Consider the following 24685-nt stretch of genomic DNA (forward strand, 5'->3'; position numbering starts at 1 on the left):
GCCGGCTTCCCAGCTGCTCTCGCTCCGAGCGCGCGGCCGGGCGTCTCTCGATTCCCCCGGCCATGGAGAGGCTGACGTTGCCTTCCGGCGGCGCGGCGGTCGTGGACGAGTACTTGGAGTACCGAAGGTGAGGCTGCGGTTTGGCGGGGCGAGGAAAACCCGGGCGGACCGCGTCCCGGTCGCCGGAGGAGCGCTGGTGGCGCGGACAGGGGCGGGGCGCCGCCCGCTGGGGCTCCGGGAATCTGTTCCCGGGTTGTTGGGGAGGCTTACTTACATTGATATAAGTTTCGTCTTTTTGTAATTAAATATTGTAATGACATGCAGTTCTATTCTAATAAGTCTCTTCCAAGAGTGTTTAAGAGGTCTCCCAATTTGACCCCTTCCAGGAAGAATTTTTAACTCTTCTATTTATGCCCAGGTCCAAGTGTTGTTTATCTAAATGGCCACTGAAGAGTTACACATCGAGTGCTCGGGCGTTATAAGGAATAACAGACATCGTTTGCATGTTAGTTTAGTTAATAGGGTATGTCGTGAACTTCCAAACATGCTCCCAACCCCGAGGTGCTGTTTTTAGGAGAAAGACACTACTGGTGTAGTTTCGGTGGTTCTGGAGAAACTCCTATCACGGAAATGGAAACAGAGCCACCGCTTTGGTTTGAGGACACGACTCACTGCCCTGGGCCTTGAGGAAAGCTGATGCACCTGCGGAGACGTGTTATTTTTTCCGGTCTCCCAAGAAACATTTTTGGCAGTTGGGAGACTGGGTGAGTGGGAATTCCTGGAGAGGGACAGGCTGGAGGATGTGCGGTTGAGGGCGGCAGCGGGGGTGGATGGTGGGGGTGTGGAAAGGGGGGGCGGATTGGCCCCGGGGCGGGGGTGAGGGGTTGCGGGGAGAAGAAGGTGTGTGTAAACCGGCGTGAGGCACTTTCCCGCTCCGCCTGGGAAATCTGAGCGGCTTGGGAAACCTGAGCGAGAGGGGCTGCCCTGCTTAAAGGTGGTCGTTCCAAATCACCCAGGGGCGTTGGGGGAAACGGATTCCTTAGCTGATCTTCACTCCTTCTGGCTGTCTAGGTAGTATAGTTTTTGATAACAAGTAGAAATGGTTGGTTATTCTGAGTCAGACAAGTAAGAATGAGTAGCTCGATGGGTCAGGCCTTATCTCCAGTTCAGGTGGGTCCAGGTAAGGCCATGAGTCGTGTGCCCAGAACAGCTTCCATCCAACCCTCACCACGGGCAGAGCCAGCTCCTTTCGCCTCCAAGTCTTCAGGGCTTTTCCCTGTGAGGGAGTTGTGGGCCTTGCTGTTGATTGAGAACTTATTAGAGATTTAGATGTTTAGATGTGTGGATTGTGTGCCTTCACATATGGTCTTTTGCCTGGTTCAGATATTAAGGCCGGGTGGAAAATTATTTTTGTAAACATAAATAACCTGGAATAGTTCGCTGTAGAAGTTAGAGCCTTGCTACTCAAGGTGTAACAGTCATGGACCAGTGGTATGGGCATCACCTGGGAACTTGTTGGAAATGCACACTCTCAGGCCCATTCCAAACCTATTAATCTGAATATGCATTTGAACTAGATCCCTTGGTTATTATGTAACTACCGTTTGAAATAGTGGCGGCTTGATTTTTTCCATAAGATTTTGAAGTTGTAGTTTTGGAATTAAACAATGATTACCCAATACAGATATGGGTTTGAGCTTGTGCAGATCCAAGGGTATTTGTGGGTTTAAACTCTCAGCCACGATTTGGGTTTCCATTACCCATGTTGTCTTCTGCACTGATGTTTTTTTTTACTATTGTTTTTTTTTGAGGGGAGTACTGTTTTTAAAGGAGGAAAATATTAGAATTTTTAGGAGATTAGGCTCCAGCGTTTAATGAAAAGAATGAGCATGTTTGCTTCAGGATCAAAGGAAAAATTGTGATGGGTTTGTGGTAATTCTCCAGTGATAAACCTGGATCGGTAAAGTCAGATGTTATGAGTTCATTGTCTTCTTTATTTATAATCCTCTTTTACATGGGAAGCAAACGTTTTATTACCATTGTGTCTAATTTTGCTATTAACATAAGCCTAAAGTAAAAAATCGAAGCTGAAGCCGCATTTCCTTTGACTGTACAAGTATAGTTTAGTTTTAGAGTTTGCTATTTATAATCTGGAAAATAAATATTCAAGGCTTAAGAGACTTTTTTGTTCTTGTAGAATTGTTGGTGAGGACGATGGAGGGAAACATTTTACTCCTGAAGAATATGAAGAATACAAAAAAAAAGTGTTACCGATGCGCTTACAAAACAGATTGTTTGTGAGCTGGCGATCCCCAACTGGAATGGATTGTAAACTTGTGGGTCCAGAGACACTGTGTTTTTGTACACATAGGTAAGATTAGAAAATATAAAACTAGAGAAGAGTGTACTTCTTTTGATAAATAACATTATTTGTGATAATTGAGAAACATTAAAAATAGGCTTTATATAATAACCCAGACACTGTCAAAAGTTTTTTTTTTTTGCTATAATTAAAAAATTTCCAGTATATCTTATTAGAACTCATTATGGAGTCCATCACCCTAAGTATCTTTTCTCTTGCAGTTGGTTAAACAAGATTGGTACCCCTGCAGCTTTGCCAGGGGTCTACTTCATCCACTATTGGATGAGGTACCAGAGGACAGGTCATCAGAATGCAAAACTGCCTTAAGAGTTGCTTGAGTTGACCCATAGTGAACAGGTTACAACCTACAAATAGCTTTTCTCCTCAAATTTACTAATCTCCCTTTGTATTTTAAGAAACATGTTGTGTTGATACCTTTCTTTAAACAAACAAAAATACAAGCACACAGCTTTTTATTGCAAATGGTCTTTTTCCAAGTAAAGCACAGGGAGGAAAGAAAATACAAGAGGCTCCAGTCATTGATGCGTATTGCCAATACCTGAGGTTTGCATTTAGCTGTGTTTGTTGTGTCCTACTTTAAATTCTACTACTGTCACAGGTCACAGTTGTAAAACTCAAAAGGACAAAGCTGCATCATGAAAAAAAAAATCACTGAACCTATTATGTGTTTTCAGGTAACAACTTTTAACTTTCTGTTCAAAGAAACTGTGGAAGGAGAACTGCCCTGTTCTGATAGTTTCTGGGGCGCTCTCGTGAGAGACTCTTTGTAGAGTTGCTATTTACAGACTTGCTGTCTGCCAAAGGTTGTTAAGCGGTTGCTAGGATGAGTAATGTTGTGTATAGATCTACTTGAAACGTATTTAGCAACCCCGATGAAAAACACCACGGAGGAATGGAGGATGAAGGTTATGTTGATATCTTTCAGAATTGAAGAGGAGTTTGGTAAATTTGTGTTGGTTTTATCATTTATCCTTATATAAATTTACTGCTAGTCTCATATATGTGTAATTACGTAGGATGGAATTAACCTTCAAAATTGACCCAACCCAACTTTCATCATTAAGTTCCTTAGTACCAGTTGAGCACTCAGTGAGATTTCTGTCTAAACTATTATTTTTCCCTATTATAAATATTATAATTATTATTTTTAAAAGATTTTTATTTTTATATTTTAAGTTTATTTATTATTTTTGATTGAGGGTGTGTGAGCGAGTGGGGGAGGGGCAGAGAGGGAGAAACCCAGGCAGGTCTCTGCACTGTCAGTGCAGAGCCCTGCTTGGGGCTCAAACTCACAAACCATGAGATCATGACCTGAGCCAAAGTCGGATGCTTAGCTGACTGAGCCACTCAGGCATCCCTATTTATTATTATTTTTTTTAAAGTTTAGAGAGAGTATAAAGTGGGGGGGGGGGAGCAGAGAGAGAGGAAGAGCAAGAATCCCAAGCAGGCTCTGCATTTTCAGTGCAGAGGCTCATGTGGGATTCGATCCCACAAACCATGATATCATGACCAGAGCTGAAATAAAAGTCAGATGCTTAACTGACTGAGCCACCAGGCGCCCCTATAAATACTATAATAATTATTAAGGTAAATGAAGAATATCTAGAAAAGTAGAAAGAAGACTCATCACCCAAAGCCAGCTGCTATCAATACATTTTACTATATTCATGTATTTTTTCTTCACAGTTCATTTAGTTGTTAATTATGTGTGCTCACAAATATTAAGTTTTTAATGACAGATTCAGAGAAATGTTTCCCCATTGTTATGTAGTAATCACAAACAAGATTTTTTTTTTAAATTAAAAAAAATTTTTTGTTTTTAATTTTAGAGAGAGAGGGAGAGTGTGAGCCAGGGAGAGGGGCAGAGGGAGAAAGAGAATCAATCCCAAGTGAGCTCAATCCCATAACCCTGGGATCATGATCTGAGCTGAAATCGAGAGTTGGATGCTCACCTGACTAAGCCAGCCAGGCTTCCCTTAAACAAGGTTTTTAATACCTGCTCAATATTCTAGCTAGTCCAGTGGTGTTCATTGTATGTTCCCCAGAGCCTTGGAGGAAGTCTCAGGGGTGTACCAAGTAGAAGGGGAGGTTAGGGGAAGGACAGACTCTAGTTCTGGCTCTTTCCCTTGCTTTAACCAATTCTGCTTTTATCTACTTTATATATTATGGTTCTGTAAAAGTTTTTATTTGAAAAAGGGGTTTCACTGCTAAAAACTTTAAAAACTGTTGTCTAGTGGTTTACTTATTCATTCCTTTATTAATGTGTTGTGTATGTATTTGTGTGTGTGTTGCTATTGTAAGTACTATTGCTGATATTATCTATGCACAAAACTCTTTATACACAGAATTATTTTGTTAGGGTATATTTTTAAAAAATGAACTGTCAGGTTAAAGGATTTTTTTTTCTATTAAATTTGATGATTTTATTTTTATTTTTATTGAAGTGTAGTTGATATATTATGTTAGTTTCAGGTGTGTAACAGTGATTCAACAATTATATATATTAGGAAATGCTATATTTGAAATTATATACACTATGGAAATGATGGATCTTTTTAAGTTTCTTGAAACAGTAAATGAGATTGGTTCTTTTGTAACACTCCTGACAGCATTGTGAATTATGTATAGTATAAAAAATGTTGGTTCTCTCTGCTAAGTGAAAAATGATATCTCATTGTTATTTTAACTTGTACTACTTAGCTTAATATTGAGAATAATAAATTTAATATTTTTTTATTGAGTGTCACCTTAACAGCAGGAAGCGACTAGCCTATTTAAGAAAATTACAGTGTTTTAATTAACAAAGAGCTTTTGCTTTTAAAAATGTTGACAATTTATTTTGAAATTAAAAGTTAAAAATTAAATTATATTAAAATAAATTACATTATTGAACTCATATCAGTTTTAAGTAGCACACCTGTGAAAATAAATTTAAGTAATGCACTTTGATAAAAAGAATTTTTATAAAGAAGCTTTTTCACACTCTTAGGTTGTCCATATTAAAGAATCTGTAGTGGTAAGTATTTTAAGGGGATTATATTTCTTTGTATATTGCTGTGAAAATTGTTCTTAAATAACTAAAAATAAAAATATAAAAGAGTGAAAGATTTTTCTGACCAATTTCTGACATAGTTGACAGAAATACTGCAAGGGAGTTGATTTTTACCTTACTAGCAAGAAAAGCAAAATAAAAAAGAATAGTTGTGCATTTAACAGAATAGACCAATTCTAATTTCCAGCAATACTTGTATTGTTTTTACTTCTTCCCTTTTATTTTTGTAGGTATAAACAACATAAAACTGACTTTGACACGATTCCACAGCAGCGCCCTATTAGTCTCCCTTGCCGAGTGACTGGCTGCCAGTGCAGGGCTTACCTTTATGTCCCTCTCAATGGTGCACAGCCCATTCGCTGCAGGTGCAAGCACTTTGCCGATCAGCACAGGGCTGCGCCTGGCTTTATGTGCAATGCCTGTGAGTTAACGTTATTACAAACACACCCAACAGAATGTTTGTACTTCTTTATTGAATATTTAATGTGTCTTTGTGGCAGTTTTATTCAGCTGTGTTGTCAGTATTAAACAACACAGAAAAATTTGATGGACAGCTACTCTAACATGTTCTTTTTGTGGAAAAACGTGGAGTTATTTGTATGCTTTGCAATCCTAAGCCTTAACCTCATGTAATTAAAATAAGTTAAATGATAGTGATAGATTTTAAAGAATTCCTAGATGTGATGTGATTTAAATTTTTGAGTGGGGATTTTATCAACTAAATTGTATTTACAGGCTTTTAAAAAGGATTTGATAAGTTGAAAAAAATGTTATGCTTTGCTGGTAGATTATTATGTTATTGCCTAAAGCGTAGGCTGATGGGAAAAGCAAAATGTAACATAATAATTTTAACACTTCATTTGTGATAGCACTCTTACCTCAATGGCTGTACCCAAATCCCAGCCCCGATCCTTTAGGCCCTTTTACTTGATCATCCTTTTAAAAACCCCTTGAAATAGGTAGGACATTAGTTCAGTAATTTATTCAGGAGAGAGTTATTCCAGTTTTCATAGCAGTTGGAATTGAAATATGTTATAAAACATTTTTAATGACAGTGGCAGGAATAAATGTTTCATTGGCTATGGAAGTAGTCAAATAAAATTTATTTATTGTTTATTATGTACACACTTTTTGGAAGTGTGAGCATGTAAAATTTTGTTAATGGTGTATTTTGGCTTCCATTTCAGTATGGCTTGGGTTTTTTTTTAATATATAGCAATTTTATTAAGATATAATTCAAATACTATATAACTGATCCATTTCAAGAGTGTAGTTTAATGGTTTTTAATATACTCATAGAGTTGTGTGACTTTTCATCACCCCCAAAAGAAACTCCATATCCATTAGTAGTCATTCCTTCTTCTCCCTCACCCCTAGGCAACCAATAATTACCTACTGTCTGTATGGACTTGCATATTGTAGACATTTCATATAAATGGAATCATAGAATATGTAGCCTTTTGTAACTGGCTTCTTTCACTTAGCATGATGTTTGTGTGAGTCATCCATTTTGTAGCATGTATCAGTACTTCTTTCCTTTTTATTGTTAAACAGTATTCCATTGTGTCCTTTTTATGTCTGTGGGTTGGCTTTCCTATGTGGCTTTTATGGGGCATTAATCCATAGGGAGGTTTCCACATTATCTCTTCACCTGATCCTACCACTGGGCAGTCCACATGTGCTTTTAATTGAGTATTTGAGGAGAGGGCCTACATTTCCTAGCTCTCCGGTGTTAGCCCAATTTCTTTTGGTCCTAGCTGGTTTTTCCAGTATTTTATTTTATTTTATTTTTCTGCTACATGCCTTACCTTGCCTTATTCACGTCAGTACCTTACAGAAGTAAGAGCAGTGGCCGGGAGGGAATTCTAGGGCTGGAGATTAGAGTTACAGAGGCCAGAGGACAGCATAGAGGGATCTGGATTCAGGTGATTGTGGCCAAGCTAAGCATTTTTAGGGCAGACAGCTTAGTACCTGTATTTAAAGACATTTAACTCCCTTTACATCTTGATTCAGGTTCCAAGTGTTCAGGATTCCATAGTTGCTTCACTTGTGCTTGTGGTCAGCCTGCATATGCTCATGACACAGTAGTGGAAACTAAGCAAGAAAGACTGGCTCAGGGAAAACCAGTGGGACAGGATGTCCCTTATGCAGCAATGGGAGGTTTGACTGGCTTCAGCTCACTGGCAGAAGGCTACATGCGATTAGATGACAGTGGGATTGGTAAGTGACAATCTATGGAATGTGAGTTTGTCATACTGTTTTATGTGTGCTGACAATAGTGAAGCCCTATATTTGTTTTATACTTTATATTCTTTGTTTTTTTCCAGAAAAAGTCTCTCATTTTATTTTTATTTTTTATAAAGGTTTTATTGCCACTGTACAATATATGGTTATTACAGAACATTTAGAAAACACAAGAATAAAAGATCACGCCTACCCCAATACCCAAATCCCAACCCAACCCTGTTTGTAATAGCTGAATATTTCTTTTATTTGATATGATAGAGTTTACCTGTTACCCTGTTGTATGCATGTTTTTGCCATTATAGCCATCTCATTTTGGAAACAGCCTTATGTCTATGTGTGCGTATGTCTATGCACGTGTGTACATGTTATCACATGATAATGTATGCACACACTGCTTGCATACATGAAGGTTAAGTAATATAGGGAAAAGTTCTGTTGGATGTGTCTTGAACTATTGAAGGTAGCTGGATTCTTCTTTTTTTGATCCTTCTGAGTTGACTAGGATTGGGGAGAATATGGTTCCCGTGTATTTATTTATTTATTTATTTTTAATGTTTATTTATTTCTGAAGGAGAGACAGAGCATGAGCGGGAGAGGGGCAGAGAGAGAGGGAGACACAGAATCCCAAGCCGGCTCCAGGCTCCGAGCTATCAGCATAGAGCCTGATGCGGGGCTCAAACCCATGAACTGTGAGATCATGACCTGAGCCAAAGACCTGACCCAGAGTGGGTCGCCTAACTGATCCATCCAGGTGCCCCTATTTTTTTTTAATTTCTTAAAGTTTATTTATTTTGAGACAGAAAAACTGCACATGCGAGAGCGCGAGTGGAGTAAGGAAAGGGAAGGGTGGAGAGAAAGAGAATCCTGAGCAGGTTCCATGCTCACAGTGTGGAGCCCCATGCAGGGCTTGAACTTACCAACCATGAGATCATGACCTGAGCTGAAATCCAGAGTTGGTGGCTTAACCAACTGAGCCACCTAGGGGCCCAGGTTCCTATCTACTGTAAATACTTTGTGTAGGGACTTTTTTGTATTCTTTTTTTTTCTTTCATTTTTTTCATTACAAAAATTATATAAAGATGAACAAACATTTTCTTGTTATAAAGATTCAAACAATAGAAATGAAGCCAACTGGTGGCTCAGTTGGCTAAGTGCTGGACTCTTGATTTCAGCTCAGGTCATGATTTCATGGTTTGTGAGTTTGAGTTCCCTGTAGGGCTCCATGCTAATAACACAGAGCCTGCTTGGGATTCTTTTTGTCCCTCTCTCTCTGCACCTCTCCTTCCACCCTAAATAAATAAATAAACTGAAAAAAAAGAAAAATGAAGTACTACAAGGACCCCTTAAACCCTTCTCTTTACCCGAGATTCTTTTCAGAGAGTAATTTGCTGTCAACAATTGATATTTATTTTTCTTTTTAGCATACATTTTTATAGTTTTTAACTTGGAAAAAATTTGAAGGCCTGTCATATCAGGACACACAAATCTATTTAATTCTTTTAAACTGCTGCATAATATTTCACACTATAGATTTATCGGGTTTTCTAAACCATTTCTGTGATTTTTTTTCTTTTTTTTCCCTGAGACTTTTTGCTTTTAATAAATCAACAATGCTGCACTAAAGGCGCACAGTCAGACAAATGTACATATTTACAGTTCTTGGGAGCGTTTCCTTGTAAAACGCAAGTGCATGGGGCTGATCTTGCCTTCTCAGCCCTGCCCACTGGCCAGGCCCCCTTTGATCATGGTGCTTTGTGGGATTTTCTAAACCTTGTTCATGAAATTTAGATGGTTTCCTTTTTGTTTTTTGCCTTTACATACAGTCCTGCCAAAAACATCCTTGAACTTGCTTCCTTGTATACTACATAAATTTGAGCCTAAGGTAGATACAGAGAAGTAAAATAATTGTTGGGTTGAAGTGTGTGAGATTTAATACATGCTGTCAAATTGCCTTCCAAAAATGCCTCACTTGTTTATGCTTCCTCTAGTGATTTTTTAGCTTCCCTGTTTCTCACATTTATGCTGATCATTGATATCATTAAACCCAATTTTTTTCCAGTCTGACCTGTGAAATGTTATTGTTTCAGTTTGATTTCCCTAGTTATTAGTGGGATAAGAGTCTTCTCATAGTTATTGGCCATTTTACTTTCTATACTTATCTGTTCATATACTTTGTTCACTTTTATGCTTTTAACTTTTCTCATTTATTTATTGGAAGTCTTCTATATTCTGTCTACTGATCTTTTGTCATTTACTTTGCAGATATTTTCTTCCAATCTGTCATTTGTTGTCTTGGCTTTTTTTTTTTTTTTAATGTTTACATATTTATTTTTGAAAGAGAGAGAGGACAAGCAGGGGAGAGGCAGAGAGAGAGGGAGACACAGAATCCAAAGCAGGCTCCAAGCTCCAGGCTCCAAGCTGTCAGCACAGAGCCTGATGCAGGGCTTGAACTCATGAACCGTGAGATCATGACCTGAGCCAAAGTCGGATACTTAACCGACTGAGCCACTCAGGTGCCCCTTGGTTTGTGTTTGTTTAATACAGTTTTTAAATTTTGGAGGCAATTTTATAATTATGTTCACCTTCATTTTACTTTAATACTTAATTTTTTTGTTTTTTCATGTATTTGGAATATATTTTTTGGGAAAGTGTGAGTTATGTATAACTTCAGGTTTTGTCCAAATTGGTGGCAAGTTATCCAAACACAGTTCTTTCCCTAGTTATTTGAAAGTTTATCTTTCTCACATTCTGTCATACTCACTGTTTTGTGGCATTGGACTATTTGTCTATCTTGTGCCAATATTACATACTTTTAATTATTATTCCTCATAGAGTGTTTTGATGTTTGGTATGGTAAATTCCTCCTGTTTGTGTGTGTATATGTGTGTGTGTGTGTGTGTGTGTGTGTGTGTGTTTCAAGATTCCTTGATATATCTATGCATTTTCTCTTCTAGGTAATTTTACAACTAGCTTGTTAAATTCCATAAGTAAATCATTTTTCAGTTTTCTTGGGTGCATGATAGTATTAAACTCATGAAATAGTTACAGAAGATCCAGTTATAAGTGACAGAAAAAATAATGATGTTGTTGATGATGATTGCAGCTTTGTACTGCCAGGAGTCTTTCTAGCCTCTTTACATCTATTAACTCATTTAGTTCTCCCTATAACTTTGAGTTAGGTACTATTATTACTTTTATTTTGCAGATAAGGAAACTCAGCACAGAAAAGTGCAATATCTTGTTCTTTGTTATTCGGCTAGTAAGTGGTAGGTTTGGCTCCAACTCAGAAATTGTTCTGGGCTTGTTAGTGTGCCTCATTGTTGCCTCTTTCTGTGCAACAACCATACTGTTTTCAATACTATAACTTTATAATAAATTAATATTTATGATTTCATTTTGTTACTTAAGAATTTTCTTGTGGCATCTGGGTGGCTCAGTTGGTTGGTTCAGGTCATGATCTTGTGGTTCACAAGTTTGAGCCCCATGTCGGGCTCTGTGCTGACAGCTCAGAACCTGGAGCATGCTTCAAATTCTGTCTCCTCTCTCTGCCCCTCCCCTGCTCGTGCTGTATCTCTCTCTCTCTCTCAAAAATAAGTAAAAACATTAAAAAAAAAAGAATTTTCCTGACTATTCTTATTCTCTAATTTTTTCAGAACTTTGGCATTATTTCTTGAAAACATTCTATTATTACAAAATATTCTATTATTTAGTTGATAACACATTAGATGTATACATTAATGTAGGAAGAATTGATATTTTTTATTTTTTTATATTTATTGTTATTTTTTTAAGAGAGAGCATAAGCAGGGGAGAAGGGCAGAGTTAGAGAATCTTTTTTTTTTTTTTTTAATTTTTTTTAATGTTTATTTATTTCTGACAGAGAGAGAGACAGAGCATGAGCAGGGGAGGGGCAGAGAGAGAGGGAGACACAGAATCTGAAGCAGGCTCCAGGCTCTGAGCTGTCAGCACAGAGCCTGACACGGGGCTTGAACTCACAGACCGCGAGATCATGACCTGAGCTGAAGTCAGATGCTCAACTGACTGAGCCATCCAGGCGCCCTGAATTTTTAAAGTTTATTTATTTATTTTAAGAGAGGGAAAGCGAGCAGGGGAGGGTCAGAGAGAGAGGGAGAGAACCCCAAGCAGGCTCTGCACTGTCAGCACAGAGCCCGATGTGGGGCTTGAACCCACAAACCATGAGATCATGACCTGGCAAAACCAAGAGTCAGGTGCTTAACCAACTGAACCACCCAGGTGCCCTGATTGAGAGAGAGAGAGAAAGAGAGAGAGAGAGTGAGTCTTAAGCAGGCTCCACCACGCTCAGCATGGAGCTCAACAACCCTGGGATCATGACCTGAGCTGGAATCAAGAGTCAGCCGTTCAACTAACTGAGCCACCCAGGTGCCCCAGGAAGAATTGATATTTTAAAATATTGAGTATCTTCATTTATCTTTTTCTATGTAGGGTGGAATTCTGAAGTTATCTTCATGAAACTCCTCTATTAATTTTCTTAATTCTATTTCTAGGTATTTCTTTTCTTTTTTTTTTAAATAGCTATCATATGTGGTTTTTTTTTCCTTCCTTTAAATTTTCTAGCTGGTTATTATTTGTTTATAAAAAAGCAAATGTTGGCTGGCTCACTCAGTATGGCATGTGCCTCTTGATCTTGGGGGTTATGGGTTCAAGTCACACATTGATTGTGGAAGCCTACTTAAAATTAAAAAAAAAAGATTGCTTCTGTTACCAGTCATTATTACTTAATCTTAAGAGTTTAAAATAAATGTTTGGTTGATGTTGTAAATAATGGTATTTTTGCCTTTTCCAATATTTCTGGCTCTTACTCTTGACTAGTTACAATGGCTGGTACTTGCAGAACAGTGCTAGGGAATAGTGGGAAGAGCTGGCATATTTGCCCTCTTGTGACTTCTGGTATTTTATCATTTAAGCATCTTTATAATGTAAGGAAAGAAAATCTCTCCCTTTTTTGCCCCCAGGGGAAGGCGGGGTGAAGAAAGGTGAGAGTGAAGAGAGGAAATAAGTTGTTTTTGTCTTGATATCAGATGTAGGGGAGCCTGGGGCAGAGGGACATCTGCTCTGTTAGCTATGTAGAGTCCTGGACAGAGATGGTATCTTGCTGGAATTTGGTTCCTTTATGACGCAGAAGGAGTCCATCATTTCCAACTCCTAGTGGGTGGTTGGCAGGCAGTTGAGCTGTTAGGCCATGGACATGCTCTGACATTTATCATAGCAAGGGGCCACCGAGCCGAGCTAAAGGTGGGTCCCCTGAGCTCTGGGGGATTCAATAGAGGAAGTTGTAGGCATTGAGGCGTCTGACTTTTAGTGAGAACACGCGTTAGGACCTACCAAGCTGTGGGTCTAAATTACCACTTACCAGCCTTGAGCATTTGAGATAAGTAGTGCATTCAGCAGCCAGAGGACAGCACAAGGACCTGAGTGGACCTGAGTCCCTTGTCTTATATTCCTACAAGCCACATGAGACAGGAGCTGGGGAAGGAACAGACAGGAATCTGCAAAATGAGCAATTGTTTAGGTTATAAGGAAGTACTCAATTTTATTTTATTTTTTTTAAGATTTTTTTTTTAGGTTTATTTATTTTGAGAGAGAGAGAGAGAGAGAGAGAGAGAGCGCATGCAAATGAGCATGAAAGGGGGAGGGGCAGAGAGAGAAGGAGAGAGAGTGAGAGAGAGTGAATCCCAAGCAGTCTCTGTACTGTCAATTCAGAGCCCCATGCGGGGTTTGATCTTAATGGACTGTGAGATCATGACCTGAGCCAAAATCAAGAGTCAGACACTTAACCGACTGTGCCCCCAGCTTCCTTACTTTTGATTTAAAAGTCAGTGTAGTTAGCAATGGGTATTCATAATTTGTGGATGAATCTTTATTTAATTGAATTTTTCTTTATTTTTCATACTTCGTTTTGTGATGGTTTCCTAGAGAGGAACAGAGTAAAAACACACTTATTCTGTCTGCCCTCTTCAACTAGAGGTTCTTTGTCACGAATGTCTTGCTTTTTAAATTTTTAAAAAAATGTTTATGTATTTTTGAGAGAGAGAGCATGCACATAAGCAGGGGAGGGGCAGAGAGAGGGAGACACAGAATCTGAAGCAGGCTCCAGGCTCTGAGCTGTCAGTACAGAGCCTGATGTGGGGCTCGAACCCATGAATAGCAAGATCATGGCCTGAGCTGAAGTTGGATGCTTAACTGACTAAGCCACCCAGGCCTCATGAATGACTTGCTTTTGATAGTGTTTTTGTGACTATATTAAGGTTTTATTCATGCATAATTTTTTTCTGTGAAGAAGATCTCTGAGAAATAAAAAAATACTTTTACCTAATTCCCTTTACATGGCAGATAAAAATTTAACTAAAAATTTCTTTTTTATAGAAAGGATTTTTCTAATTATTCTGCTGAGGTTCTAATTTATTTTGCACGGAAATAACTTTTTTGTATTTTAACAGAGAGATTTAATTTTCATTCTTCATGCATTTTGTTATCAGGTGCACCTTCAATGGAATTTTTAGACTCTCCAGTTACAGCCATGGACCACCCATTTCTGAAAGCATTTCAAGCATCATCTAGTTCTTCTCCAGAAACACTAACAGATGGTAATGAAAATAAATTGACAAATATTTTTGGATGTGGTAAATAAGAATGTAGATTGATTTCATTTTTTAGATCTTTTTTTCTTCAGTATTACCATAATTTGGTTGTCATTTTACTTTTTTATTAACCATGCACTGAGAAAAAAGCAAGAAACTTCTTTTGGTGGGCAAAATTTCTAAACAGGAGCATTATGAGTATTCTAATAATTCAATAATTTAAAGTTTTAAAACCTTATTTTTGCATGTGATTGTTTTGATGTCTGAGTAAGAGAGCCCTCTAGAGGACTGCCTTGATCCTTCAGGCTCTCCCAATCAGGATGTAATCCAGTGGTAAGTATAAATTAGCAAGGTTTTGTCATTTATAAATTATGCATATACATATAAATTATACATTATACATATACATGAGTTTTATTAATTTTTAAGCACTTGTATTCTATTTCCTTTATTAAAACAAGACAAAACATTGAAGAAGGAATTTTTTTTTTTAGTGTTTATTTTTGAGAGAGAGAGAGAGAGAGAAAGAGAGAGAGAGAGACACACACAGGGAGAGACAGGGCACGAGCAGGGGAGGGCAGAAAGAAAGAGGAAGATACAGAATCTGAAGTAGTTTCCAGGCTCTGAACTGTCAGCACAGAGCCCAATACAGGGTTTGAACTCACAGACCATGAGATCATGACCTGAGCCTTTAACTGACGCTTTAACCGACTGAGCCACCTAGGTGCCCCTGAAGAAGGAATTTTTATGGTGCATTAGGTATTTAATATTTGCAAGTATTGTTAAATGAGATTTTTTAAAAATAATTTCATATAATCTTTTCATGTACCCTGACTTTCTCCACAAGGGATTTTAGGGCTACTTCCATACTTACAAAAACAACACACAGCAAAGTAATGATAAAATATAGATAGAAGTAAGAAATGTAAACCAAGAAAAAGGATACAATTATATCAACTTTCCAGGTTGATATAATTGCTGATGATGTAATTAAGCTTTAGTTTTGACTGAGTGTAGTGGCATCCAAGGCACAGAGAAAGGTGTGATCAGCCAAATACTTTTCATTATTAGAAAGACTCATCATATTATTGTGAGTTCCACAGTGTTAATGAAAGGTATACTGGTGCTGGATTTTATTTTATTTTATTTTATTTTATTTTATTTTATTTTATTTTATTTTATTTTATTTTATTTTATTTTATTTTATAATTATTATTTTTTAACATTTATTTATTTCCGAGAGAGAGAGGCAGAGCATGAGCGGGGGAGGGGGAGAGAGAGATACAGAATCTGAAGCAGGCTCTAGGTTCTGAGCTGTTTGTTAGCACAGAGCCCAACGCAGGGCTCGAACTCACTAACTGTGAGACCACAACCTGAGCTGAAGTGGGATGCTCAACCGACTGAGCCACCCAGGCACCCCACCAGTGGTAGATTTTAAAGATGTGTCTATAGTGTGAACCTCAATGATGCAGTGGCCCAAGGTCCTTGAAAACTTTTTTCAGCAAATGCAGCATGTGGTTGCTCATTTCTGATAGTCACCTTGATAAAAGTGGTGAAATACTGTTTTACCGGATAAATGGTAACATATCATTAAAATGCAACTCAACGAAGGTGATTCTACAAGTGACTTAGCTCAAATGGTCCAACATGATCCAGGGAAAGACCCATAGTTTTGAGATGAATGGATAGGCAGCACATATTCTAAGCATTTTTCTTACTTTTCTCAATAGGCTTTTGTTAGATAGTTGACAGAGTGTGGTTATACTCTGTGCTGATTGTCTGTAGTTAGGTGATTTTTGTGTTGCTGGTTGAGGTGAATTTATATGCTTTGAAAACTAGAACATGTATTCACGTTGATAATCTTTTTTCAATATGAAAGGACCCAAGCAGCACATTCACCTGAAATGAAGGTGAACTTTTCATGGAACAAGGCTCTTAGTGCCCTTAGTGTTTTCTTTATGAAATCCTGATTTTCCTTCCTGAAGCAATTTTAAACTCCTTTTACAACATAAACTATTGCTTGTTTAGCTTTAAAAAGTGAATACCAAAGGGGAGCCTGGGTGGCTCACTTGGTTGAGCATCTGACTCTTGATTTTGATCAAGGGTTGATCCAGGGTCATGATCCAGGGTTGTGGGATCTAGCCCTGCATCGGGCTCTGTGCTGAGCACGGAGCCCACTTAAGATTCTGTCTCTCCCTCTGCCCCTCTCCCCTGCTCTCTTTCTCTCTCAAAAAAAAAAAAAAAAAAGGAATACCATGGAAAATGGTTAAAATTATTTTAGTTTTGAAAAGTTTCAAAGCAGGTAGTATCTTGGTTGCTTATACACACTGCCATAGTCCATTTGGGTGGCTGTAACAAAATACCGTAGACTGTGTAGCTTATAAACAAAAATTTATTTCTCATGGTTCTGGAGGTAGGGAAATCCAAGATCAGGGCACCAGCATGGTTGTGTTCCGGTGAAGGTCTTCTTCTTGGTTCATAGCTGGTCCCTTCTCATTGTGTCCTCATATAGTGGAAGAGTTGAGGGATCTCTGTAAGAGCACCAGTCCCGTTTGTGAGGATTCCACACTCATGACCTAACACCTCCCAAAGACCCCACCTCTTAAGACCATCTCACTAGGCATTATGATTTCAACAGATGAATTTGAGGGGAACACAAACATTCAGACCGTAGCATAGACCTTCTGTAATTACTTCTCTGTGTTATTGGTTATGGTGTTACATGAATTTCTAGTTTCACTATAAAATTTAAAATGTCGTTGAAGAAAGCAAAGTGTGCTCTTATGTGAAGTAGCTATATGGTATTATTTAATATGAACCGGTTGGACATTAGCAGAATGTTTGCCAATAAAAATTACTTTGTCTTACAATGCTCTGAACTCTAAAAAATAATTAGGTGGTAGGATTAATTACCATTTAGACCATTCTGGTTTGAAAAATAAGAATTCATCATTGGTAACAGTAAAGTTTTCTTTCTTTTTTTTTTTAATTTCAGGAGAATTTATAATGATGTAAATATATCACATAGAATTTTTTTTCTTTATTAGTAGGTACAAGTGGTCAAGTTTCTTCCTTAAAGAGACCTGAAGAGGATGATATGGCTTTCTTTGAAAGACGATACCAAGAAAGGGTAAGTCTGTGGGGAAATCTGCTTACTTTAAGCATTTACTTGTGACAAACACACAGTAGAATTACATATTGATTGTGGATTATCATCGAAAATAATTTATAAAGTCTCTATTTATAGCTATATTAGGACTTGAGGCTTATTTAGAATGATTCAGAGAGAAACAGGATGAATGAATAATATGATATCTAATATGCTAATTTATGAAGGTCATAAAGATTGATTAAATATACAAATAAAATCGTCAGTAATAAACACCAACCATCAGCAGATTTGTAAATTACGTGTATCTTGAATTCTTTTTTTTTAATCTTGAAATTTTAATATGTAATATTTCTTCTTCTCAGTGCATTCAAGGTATATCTAGGCTCAAATTAAAATTACCCATTAGTCTTTAAGAAACAGAACACAAAACCTAAATGTATGTTAGCGATCCCGAGAGCTCAGCAACTGTAGTATTGATGTTTTCCCAGCTTTCACTAGTGATAATTTTCATCAGTTCTCCACCACACTATAAACTCCTTAGGGATAAACAGTATTTCGTTCCTTTTTATATTTTCTTCAGAATTAACTACAGTGCATTGCACATAATAACTTTTCAATAAATATTTATGGAAAATTGAAAAAGTAAACACTTATTGATTGATCATCACTTTCATACATCTCATATACTTACACATTTGATGCGTTTCTTGGCAGTGTTCATATCTGATAGCTTTATTTTTGGTTATTGCCAGATGAAAGTGTGTTGGTTTGATGAGGTATGGGGAATGGTATCCATCCATATGCTACATACCCCAAAGTGCTTTTCTTAGGATTATTTTATAGTTGTTCAGTGGCTATTCATTATCTCTCCAACTGGGTAATAAGTGATAAGAAAGTAAAGACACTCTTGTCACTTTTTGTTGTAGCTTATTGAGTAACTGAAGGGTGGTAAAAGGAGACCATTAAATAAATTCACCTTCCAAGAGGAGAGGAAGGGTGTAGGGGGCAGAGATCAGCTTGGTTTTCCTGATGAAGAATTTTGAAGCAGAGGGGGAGTGTCCTAGATATGATTTAAGGCAGAGAAAGAACTAGAACTTTTTGCAGTGATGCAAATGTTCTATACCTGTGCTGTAGCTATTCATTATATGTAGCTCTATAAATCTAAATTTAAATCAACTGAAACTTAAAATTATTTTCCTCAGTCACACCAGCCACATTTCAAGTACTCAGTAGGCCACGTATGGCTAGTGGCTACCTTAACTAGAAAGTACTCATCTAAAGGTAAAAGGTGGTGGTAGGATCTCTGGAAGGGAGATTAAATGGCCAGAGTGAAGAAAGAAAAGGCTATTTTTACAGTATCATTAAGGATAGACTTTTTGAATTAAATCAGTCTCCATTCTTGGAATACACAGGTGCACAGCTGAATTTTAGTTTTTCGTCCTAGGCTCATGAGGAACAGTGTTCTAGAACTCCTTCCTTCCTTCCTCCAGAAGCCTGGGTAGTGTTGACTACCTTGAAAACATGCCAGTTGGTGTTTGCTTGTGGGAAGATAATGGGGGGAGTTCTTACCTATGATTGTTTTAGAGGATATACCTGGCCATTCCAGGCTACTTATTATAAATAGACATAGAATTTATGGATTTATGAGATGTAGTTTATAACTCTCCAGCTTGTGTGATTTGTGGATTTATGAGACACAGCTTATAAACTCGCCAGCCTGTGTGATTAATGGAGTATAAAAACTAAGAAGTTCAAAGCTAAACAACTTCTTCTGAGCTGACATGTACTATACACATTATTAGTACTTGCATTTTACTCCATGCACTGTTGAGGGAAAAGGGATAACTAGGAAGCTCAATCTGATAGGTCAGGGCCCCTTTAGAAAGCAATGCGATGTCTGTATCTGGTTTTTGCTTGTATCCTTTGCTAATCATTGGTAACATTTAGTGTGGGGAAGGATCTATGATAAATATGAGTTGGCTTTGATAGTTGATGCCTTTGTGGTAACATGGTTTACTAACTACTTTTAGATATTATTGAAGAGTTGCTTCATTGCTTCTTTTATATCTTAGGTCAAGTTATTTTCTTCCATTGTGGATGACCCTTGGTCTCCTATCCCCAAGAGAGGAGAATTTTATTAAGGAAACAATATCAAAGGCCAACTAGGTGCAAGGTGCTATTGCTATTAGTGCCAGGAAATTGAAAAGAAAAAAGGAAGGGGGAGATATCTTTGCTCTTCAGACACTAGACACTAGACTAGGATGTATTTGCTAAGTGCTATTTTAAGTGAGGAAACCCTGCTTTAGCTTTGTTTGGTTGTTTAGCATTTTCTCTCTTTTTTGATATTACATAAAGCTAACACTTGGTCCTAAATGAGGGGAAAGGATTTGTTGACTGCTTATTAAGTACCTAGATCTTTATATATACGATCTTATTTACACCGTTAGAACAACCCTGAGAACCACCTATTATTATGACCTTTTTTTTTTTTTTTACAAATGAGAAAATTATTGGTTATATAGCTTGTCTCAAATAGTTAATAAATGGTAAAGATTCAAATACGCTTTTATAATCTTTGCCTATAATCTTTGCCTTAATATAGGGTATTTTTTGGAGGTCCTTCAGATGACCTGCTGACTGATCCAGTGTGTAAGAGTGATATGAATGTATGATTTCTTTTTTTTTTTTTCCTTTAAAGCTTATTTATTTATTTTTGAGACAGAGGGAGGGAGAGGAAGTGGGGGAGGGGCAGAGAGAGAGAGAGAGAGAGAGAGAGAGAGAGAGAATCCCAGGCAGGCTCTGTACTGTCAGCACAGAGCCCAATGCGTGGCTCGAACCCACGAACCATGAGTTTGTGACCTGAGCCAAAGTCAGATGCTTAACCAACTGAGCCACCCAGGCACCCCTGAGTGTATGATTTCTGAATCAGGTCCTAACCAACTCAGAGAGGAGAGAGAGGGGAAAAAATGGGGATGAGACAAATGTAAGATATAAACATTTTAGTATTGGGATGTTATGATTTGCAATTTGATAAGATTGGGTACTAGGTCCCTTCTGGTTTCTTGATATTATTCCTATCACCTTAGAAGGTAGGAGGCCCTGCCTCCACCTATCATGCCCCATATTTTGTCCCCCTTTCTCTTGCAGAGAGAAGGCAGTGGTGTTGCCTCTGGGAATTGTAAGAGGCAAGTGGGCTCTCTGTTCTCTGGGACCTTTTTTCCCATGGAAGGGGTTTAGCCACTACTAGGGAATGCAAGCTGCTTCTTTGCTTCAGTTATAGTGGAGCCTTCAGGGATGTAACTGTGGAAATGTGAAAACCAGAATTAGAGGAAACTGTCCTTACAGTAGCCCATGTGCCAGAGATAATTCAGCTGCATTAGGTATATTCTGTAGGGAATATGCATAGGCTGGATGTATGGTTAGGTATTTAAGCTTTTGTAAGACAGTTTTTAAGTGGAAGTTAAAATACACTTAGTAATTTTCTCCAAAGCAATATTCACTATGTTATTTTTATTAAAATGCTTCTGTAAAGTTGAAATCAAACCACAGTTTAAAAATGCAGTTAGATCCCTTTAACTATTAGATTTTGGCTTTAGAATTTAGCAGCTTAAGAATTGCTAAGTAACTGTGTGAAATGGCTGTGATAAATGAGACATGAATCCAAATAAGGTGTGTACAACCTTTTATTCTTCAGGATGTTTTACATATTATTGTATCAACAAATATTTTAATTTTACAGATAAAAATGGAAAAGGTTGCTAAGCAGAAAGGAAAAGCACCGTTGCCATCAAGTACAAAACCTTCATGAAGACTATCAAATTAAAACCATCATCCAAATAGGTTTTGTTTGTGTTTATTTAAATACAATAATAGTTTATTTTCTCCCAAATTATTTACTTCTTTTACTATGTAAAAATGTCATTTTGGTTGTTTCCTTAATTTTTAAAAAAAATTTTTTAAATATTTATTTTTGAGAGATCAAGAGAGAGAGAGAGAGAGACAGAGTGTGAGTGGAGGAGGGGCAGAGAGAGAGGGAGACACAGAACCTGAAGCGGGCTCCAGACTCTGAGCCATCAGCACAGAGCCTGACGCGGGGCTCGAACCCACGAACCGTGAGATCATGACCTGAGCAGAAGTCGGACGCTCAACCAACTGAGCCACCCAGGCGCCCCATTGTTGTTTTCTTAATTTATTTAAACAAGTGAAAATACTTTATATTACTTCTGTCAAAAGTCATGATTTCATATCTTGTATATACTTTTTGTCTCTCCTAACAAATGAGGTTATTTTCATATTAGTCAAAACCAGAAAATACAGTAACTGTCTTTAGTCTGTCATACATTATCTTTTTAAGGCTATTTAGAAAATTAAATATGTTATTGAGGGTTTTGACCACTGCTTAAAATGAGTAAGTTAAAATCTTGATTTTTTATTTTTCAAGCTTTGTAATCTTGATTTATGTTTTTAAATAAAAACCTATATTTTAAAATTATATAATCATTTTCTAGTGGTGTCTACTGATTTTTTAAGTTGTTTTGTTAACTATGGGTTGTATATAACTGTATTGACACTTCTCGTGTGCTACTTCAAATCCTCTTGGCCCCACCTCTTACTCCATTACTGCTGTGAAACAGTTTGAGGCAGACTCTGACAGCTTCTTATGGACAAAAGTACAAATTTCATTTGATGGCATTTCATCTTGGGAGCATTTCATGACTCTCTCGCTTTTTTCTCCAGGGATCTTCTGACACTGTGACTTGGGATGCATCATAGATGTATGAAATATATGGGGGAATTAATGACCTCAGGACCATCCTTGACTAATGGGTAAATGCTCTCTTCCATCTCCTAGGAAGATAGTTCTGAGATGCCTTTTATAAGCTTCCTCAGAAAATCCTGTGGGATTGAGCACCAGTCACCCATAGCTGTGACCAACTCCATAAGATATTGTTATGTTAGCTTTCTCTAACTTCTCCCTTTCTGATCCTTCTCTCTGATTCCCTCAGATTACTTCTCAAATAAATACCTGTATGTGAGTATTTGTCTTAGGCTTTGCTTTTGGGTGGCTGGTAAACCCAGGCCAAGATGGGTACCAGGAATGGCCTTAAAAAGCAAACCCTCTGGTTTGGATTCTGTGACTGGATCATTCACTGGACTGATGATAACAAAGACCCAATAGCTAGTGGTAAGTGGTGTAGTGATAACTTCTGTCACGGGGATGCGTCACAGTTTCTGAATTGGATTTGGGTAGAGTGTAGGTGGAAGGTGAAGTGTTAGGTTACACAGTAGCTGTGGCATTACAGTGAAATGAGACTAATGGAAATTATAAAGCTGGAGATGTTGGTTAGCTATTGTTAACTGCTTTAACAAGCTTGAAAAAAGAAAATGGCATAGGTTCATGTTAGCTATTTAAGTCAAGGTATGCTGTGAAAGCCAGAGTGCTGCCTCCATAGCACCCTTTAAGGAAAAATCTCATCTGCAGACGCTGGCAATCTGTGCTGATGATCCAGCCCAAATAGTAAAGGTGGCAAGGCCACAAAGGAAACTGAATGCACAGCCTCAATCGTCTCCTCCAGCAAAGTCAGCATGCTGACAGGAAAAGATTAGAACCTTGGATCATAGAATGGGAATATTTGTGTTGGTGAGCCTGAGAAACTTGAACTCTGATGTTCCCTTGGTTCTCTGAGCCACAGAAGCAGACTCTTCTCCTCCACTTTGCTGATGGAGATCAGTGTACACTTGTTTGGAGATCCTGCATAGAATTTATTGGGGGCACTTGCATTGTAAGATGATACTTGCCTTCCTCAAGACCCACCCCTGCTACCTCTCCTTACTCCAAACTGATAATTAGGATCAGGTCTCAGCATACCCTAAGTGGGGAAATACAGTCCTTCCTCTAGGAGGATAAGTTACAACTGAATGAACTGCAGGTTCTTCTTAAAATGTATTGGCAGGAACCTGGGAAATATGCCTGGGAGTAGGTCTCGAAGGTGTTGGAGGGGGATGGAATATATGGCTTGATAGGAGAGAGTAACATGGTAGCACTTAAACTCCTAACTTGGGTTTTAATGCCTTAGATATCTGGAGTTGGTCCTAACACTGCTAGGGTGGCATCTGGAAGATATGGTGGAAATGCTAGAATTTATCTGGCATGGTATTGAGGAAGGGGTCACAAAACTCAATGAAGTCACAATGTTAGAATGGATGTGTTGTTTGAAACTTCAGAAGCTACCACTTGAGCATTTTCCCTGTGAAGGCTCAGATGACACTCACAATTAAGGCAATAAAAAATGTAATGGTGAAGAGTATACTGGCAATTTTGAGAAGATTGGCTGTGGCTGACATCTACAGGCTAGAATTGATGGTAGAAGATGCTGCCATGATCTTGGGCTCCTTGATATCAATGTAGATGATGGGATGCAGTTGAAGGCCAGGTTGTGGAACTGAACTGTCAGATGCCCAGTGGACATAATTAATGGATACCAAGGCATGGATCTGTGAAGGAATTTAAAATTGTGGTGTTCCAAGGGGCAAGATAGAAGGACAGCTGATTAGGTTGTTATTTGATTTGTAAATCCACTTGTGTAACTACTGTATTCTTCACCTAGTTTTCAGACTTCAGGTAGGTCAGATCTAGAGCCCACTCATAGAAGGGAGAGCCCAGATTCCCTTGAGGAGGGGTCCTCCAGTATACATGATAAAAATCATGTATATACTTGCCCCAGAGAGGCACCTATTAGTGTAACTATGCAGTGGAGAAAGAGGAATACTCAGATTTTTCAACCAAGGACTTTTGGATATAGCATCTGAGCTCATATGGATCCCAAAGAACCCAAAACACCATTGTGGTCCTCTGGTTGTATGCAACCCAGTGATAAATGGAGTCCTAACCAAAGTCTGTCCCAGTGAGTATAATGTATCTGGCCCCACTTTTGTTTATTTCTAAAGTACCTAAATATATATAATTGGGACAGATATACTCTACTTAGAAGCTGATAGAGTCCTTGAGCCTACATTGACAACACTTGCTTCATGCCCCAGATACTGTTCAGATGCTGTAGGTTTGGGTCAGAGTCAATGACCCAGGGGCCTGACCAAAGCATTATATAGGCACAAAGTCAGTAAGGATATAGAAGACTTGAACAACTATTAACCAACTTTATGTAATTGACATTTACAGAACACTCAACCCACATTTTTTTTTAATGCACATGAAACATTTACTAAGATTGACCACACTCTAGGTCACAAAACAAGTCTCAATACTTTTA

General features: G+C 38.0%; 1 protein-coding gene across 6 annotated transcripts in view; it reads left to right on the forward strand.

Moving 5' to 3' along the window:
• Positions 1 to 21253, forward strand: part of FAM221A (family with sequence similarity 221 member A) — a 76248-nt gene extending 54995 nt beyond the window's left edge. For 2 of the 6 annotated variants that reach the window (XM_042968231.1, XM_042968240.1), the window contains 6 exons: positions 2198 to 2371; positions 5666 to 5856; positions 7449 to 7655; positions 14201 to 14308; positions 17350 to 17432; positions 21154 to 21253. In XM_042968231.1, the coding sequence (XP_042824165.1) occupies positions 2198 to 2371; positions 5666 to 5856; positions 7449 to 7655; positions 14201 to 14308; positions 17350 to 17432; positions 21154 to 21222 (832 nt within the window). In that variant the 3' untranslated portion in view covers positions 21223 to 21253. The other 4 variants (XM_042968262.1, XM_042968273.1, XM_042968254.1 and 1 more) reach the window with 4 other exon arrangements.
• The last annotated feature ends 3432 nt before the right edge of the window (positions 21254 to 24685 follow it).

This window comes from Panthera tigris, chromosome A2 (genome assembly GCF_018350195.1).
Source record: "Panthera tigris isolate Pti1 chromosome A2, P.tigris_Pti1_mat1.1, whole genome shotgun sequence".
In the NCBI taxonomy this organism is placed as follows: Eukaryota; Metazoa; Chordata; class Mammalia; order Carnivora; family Felidae; genus Panthera; species Panthera tigris.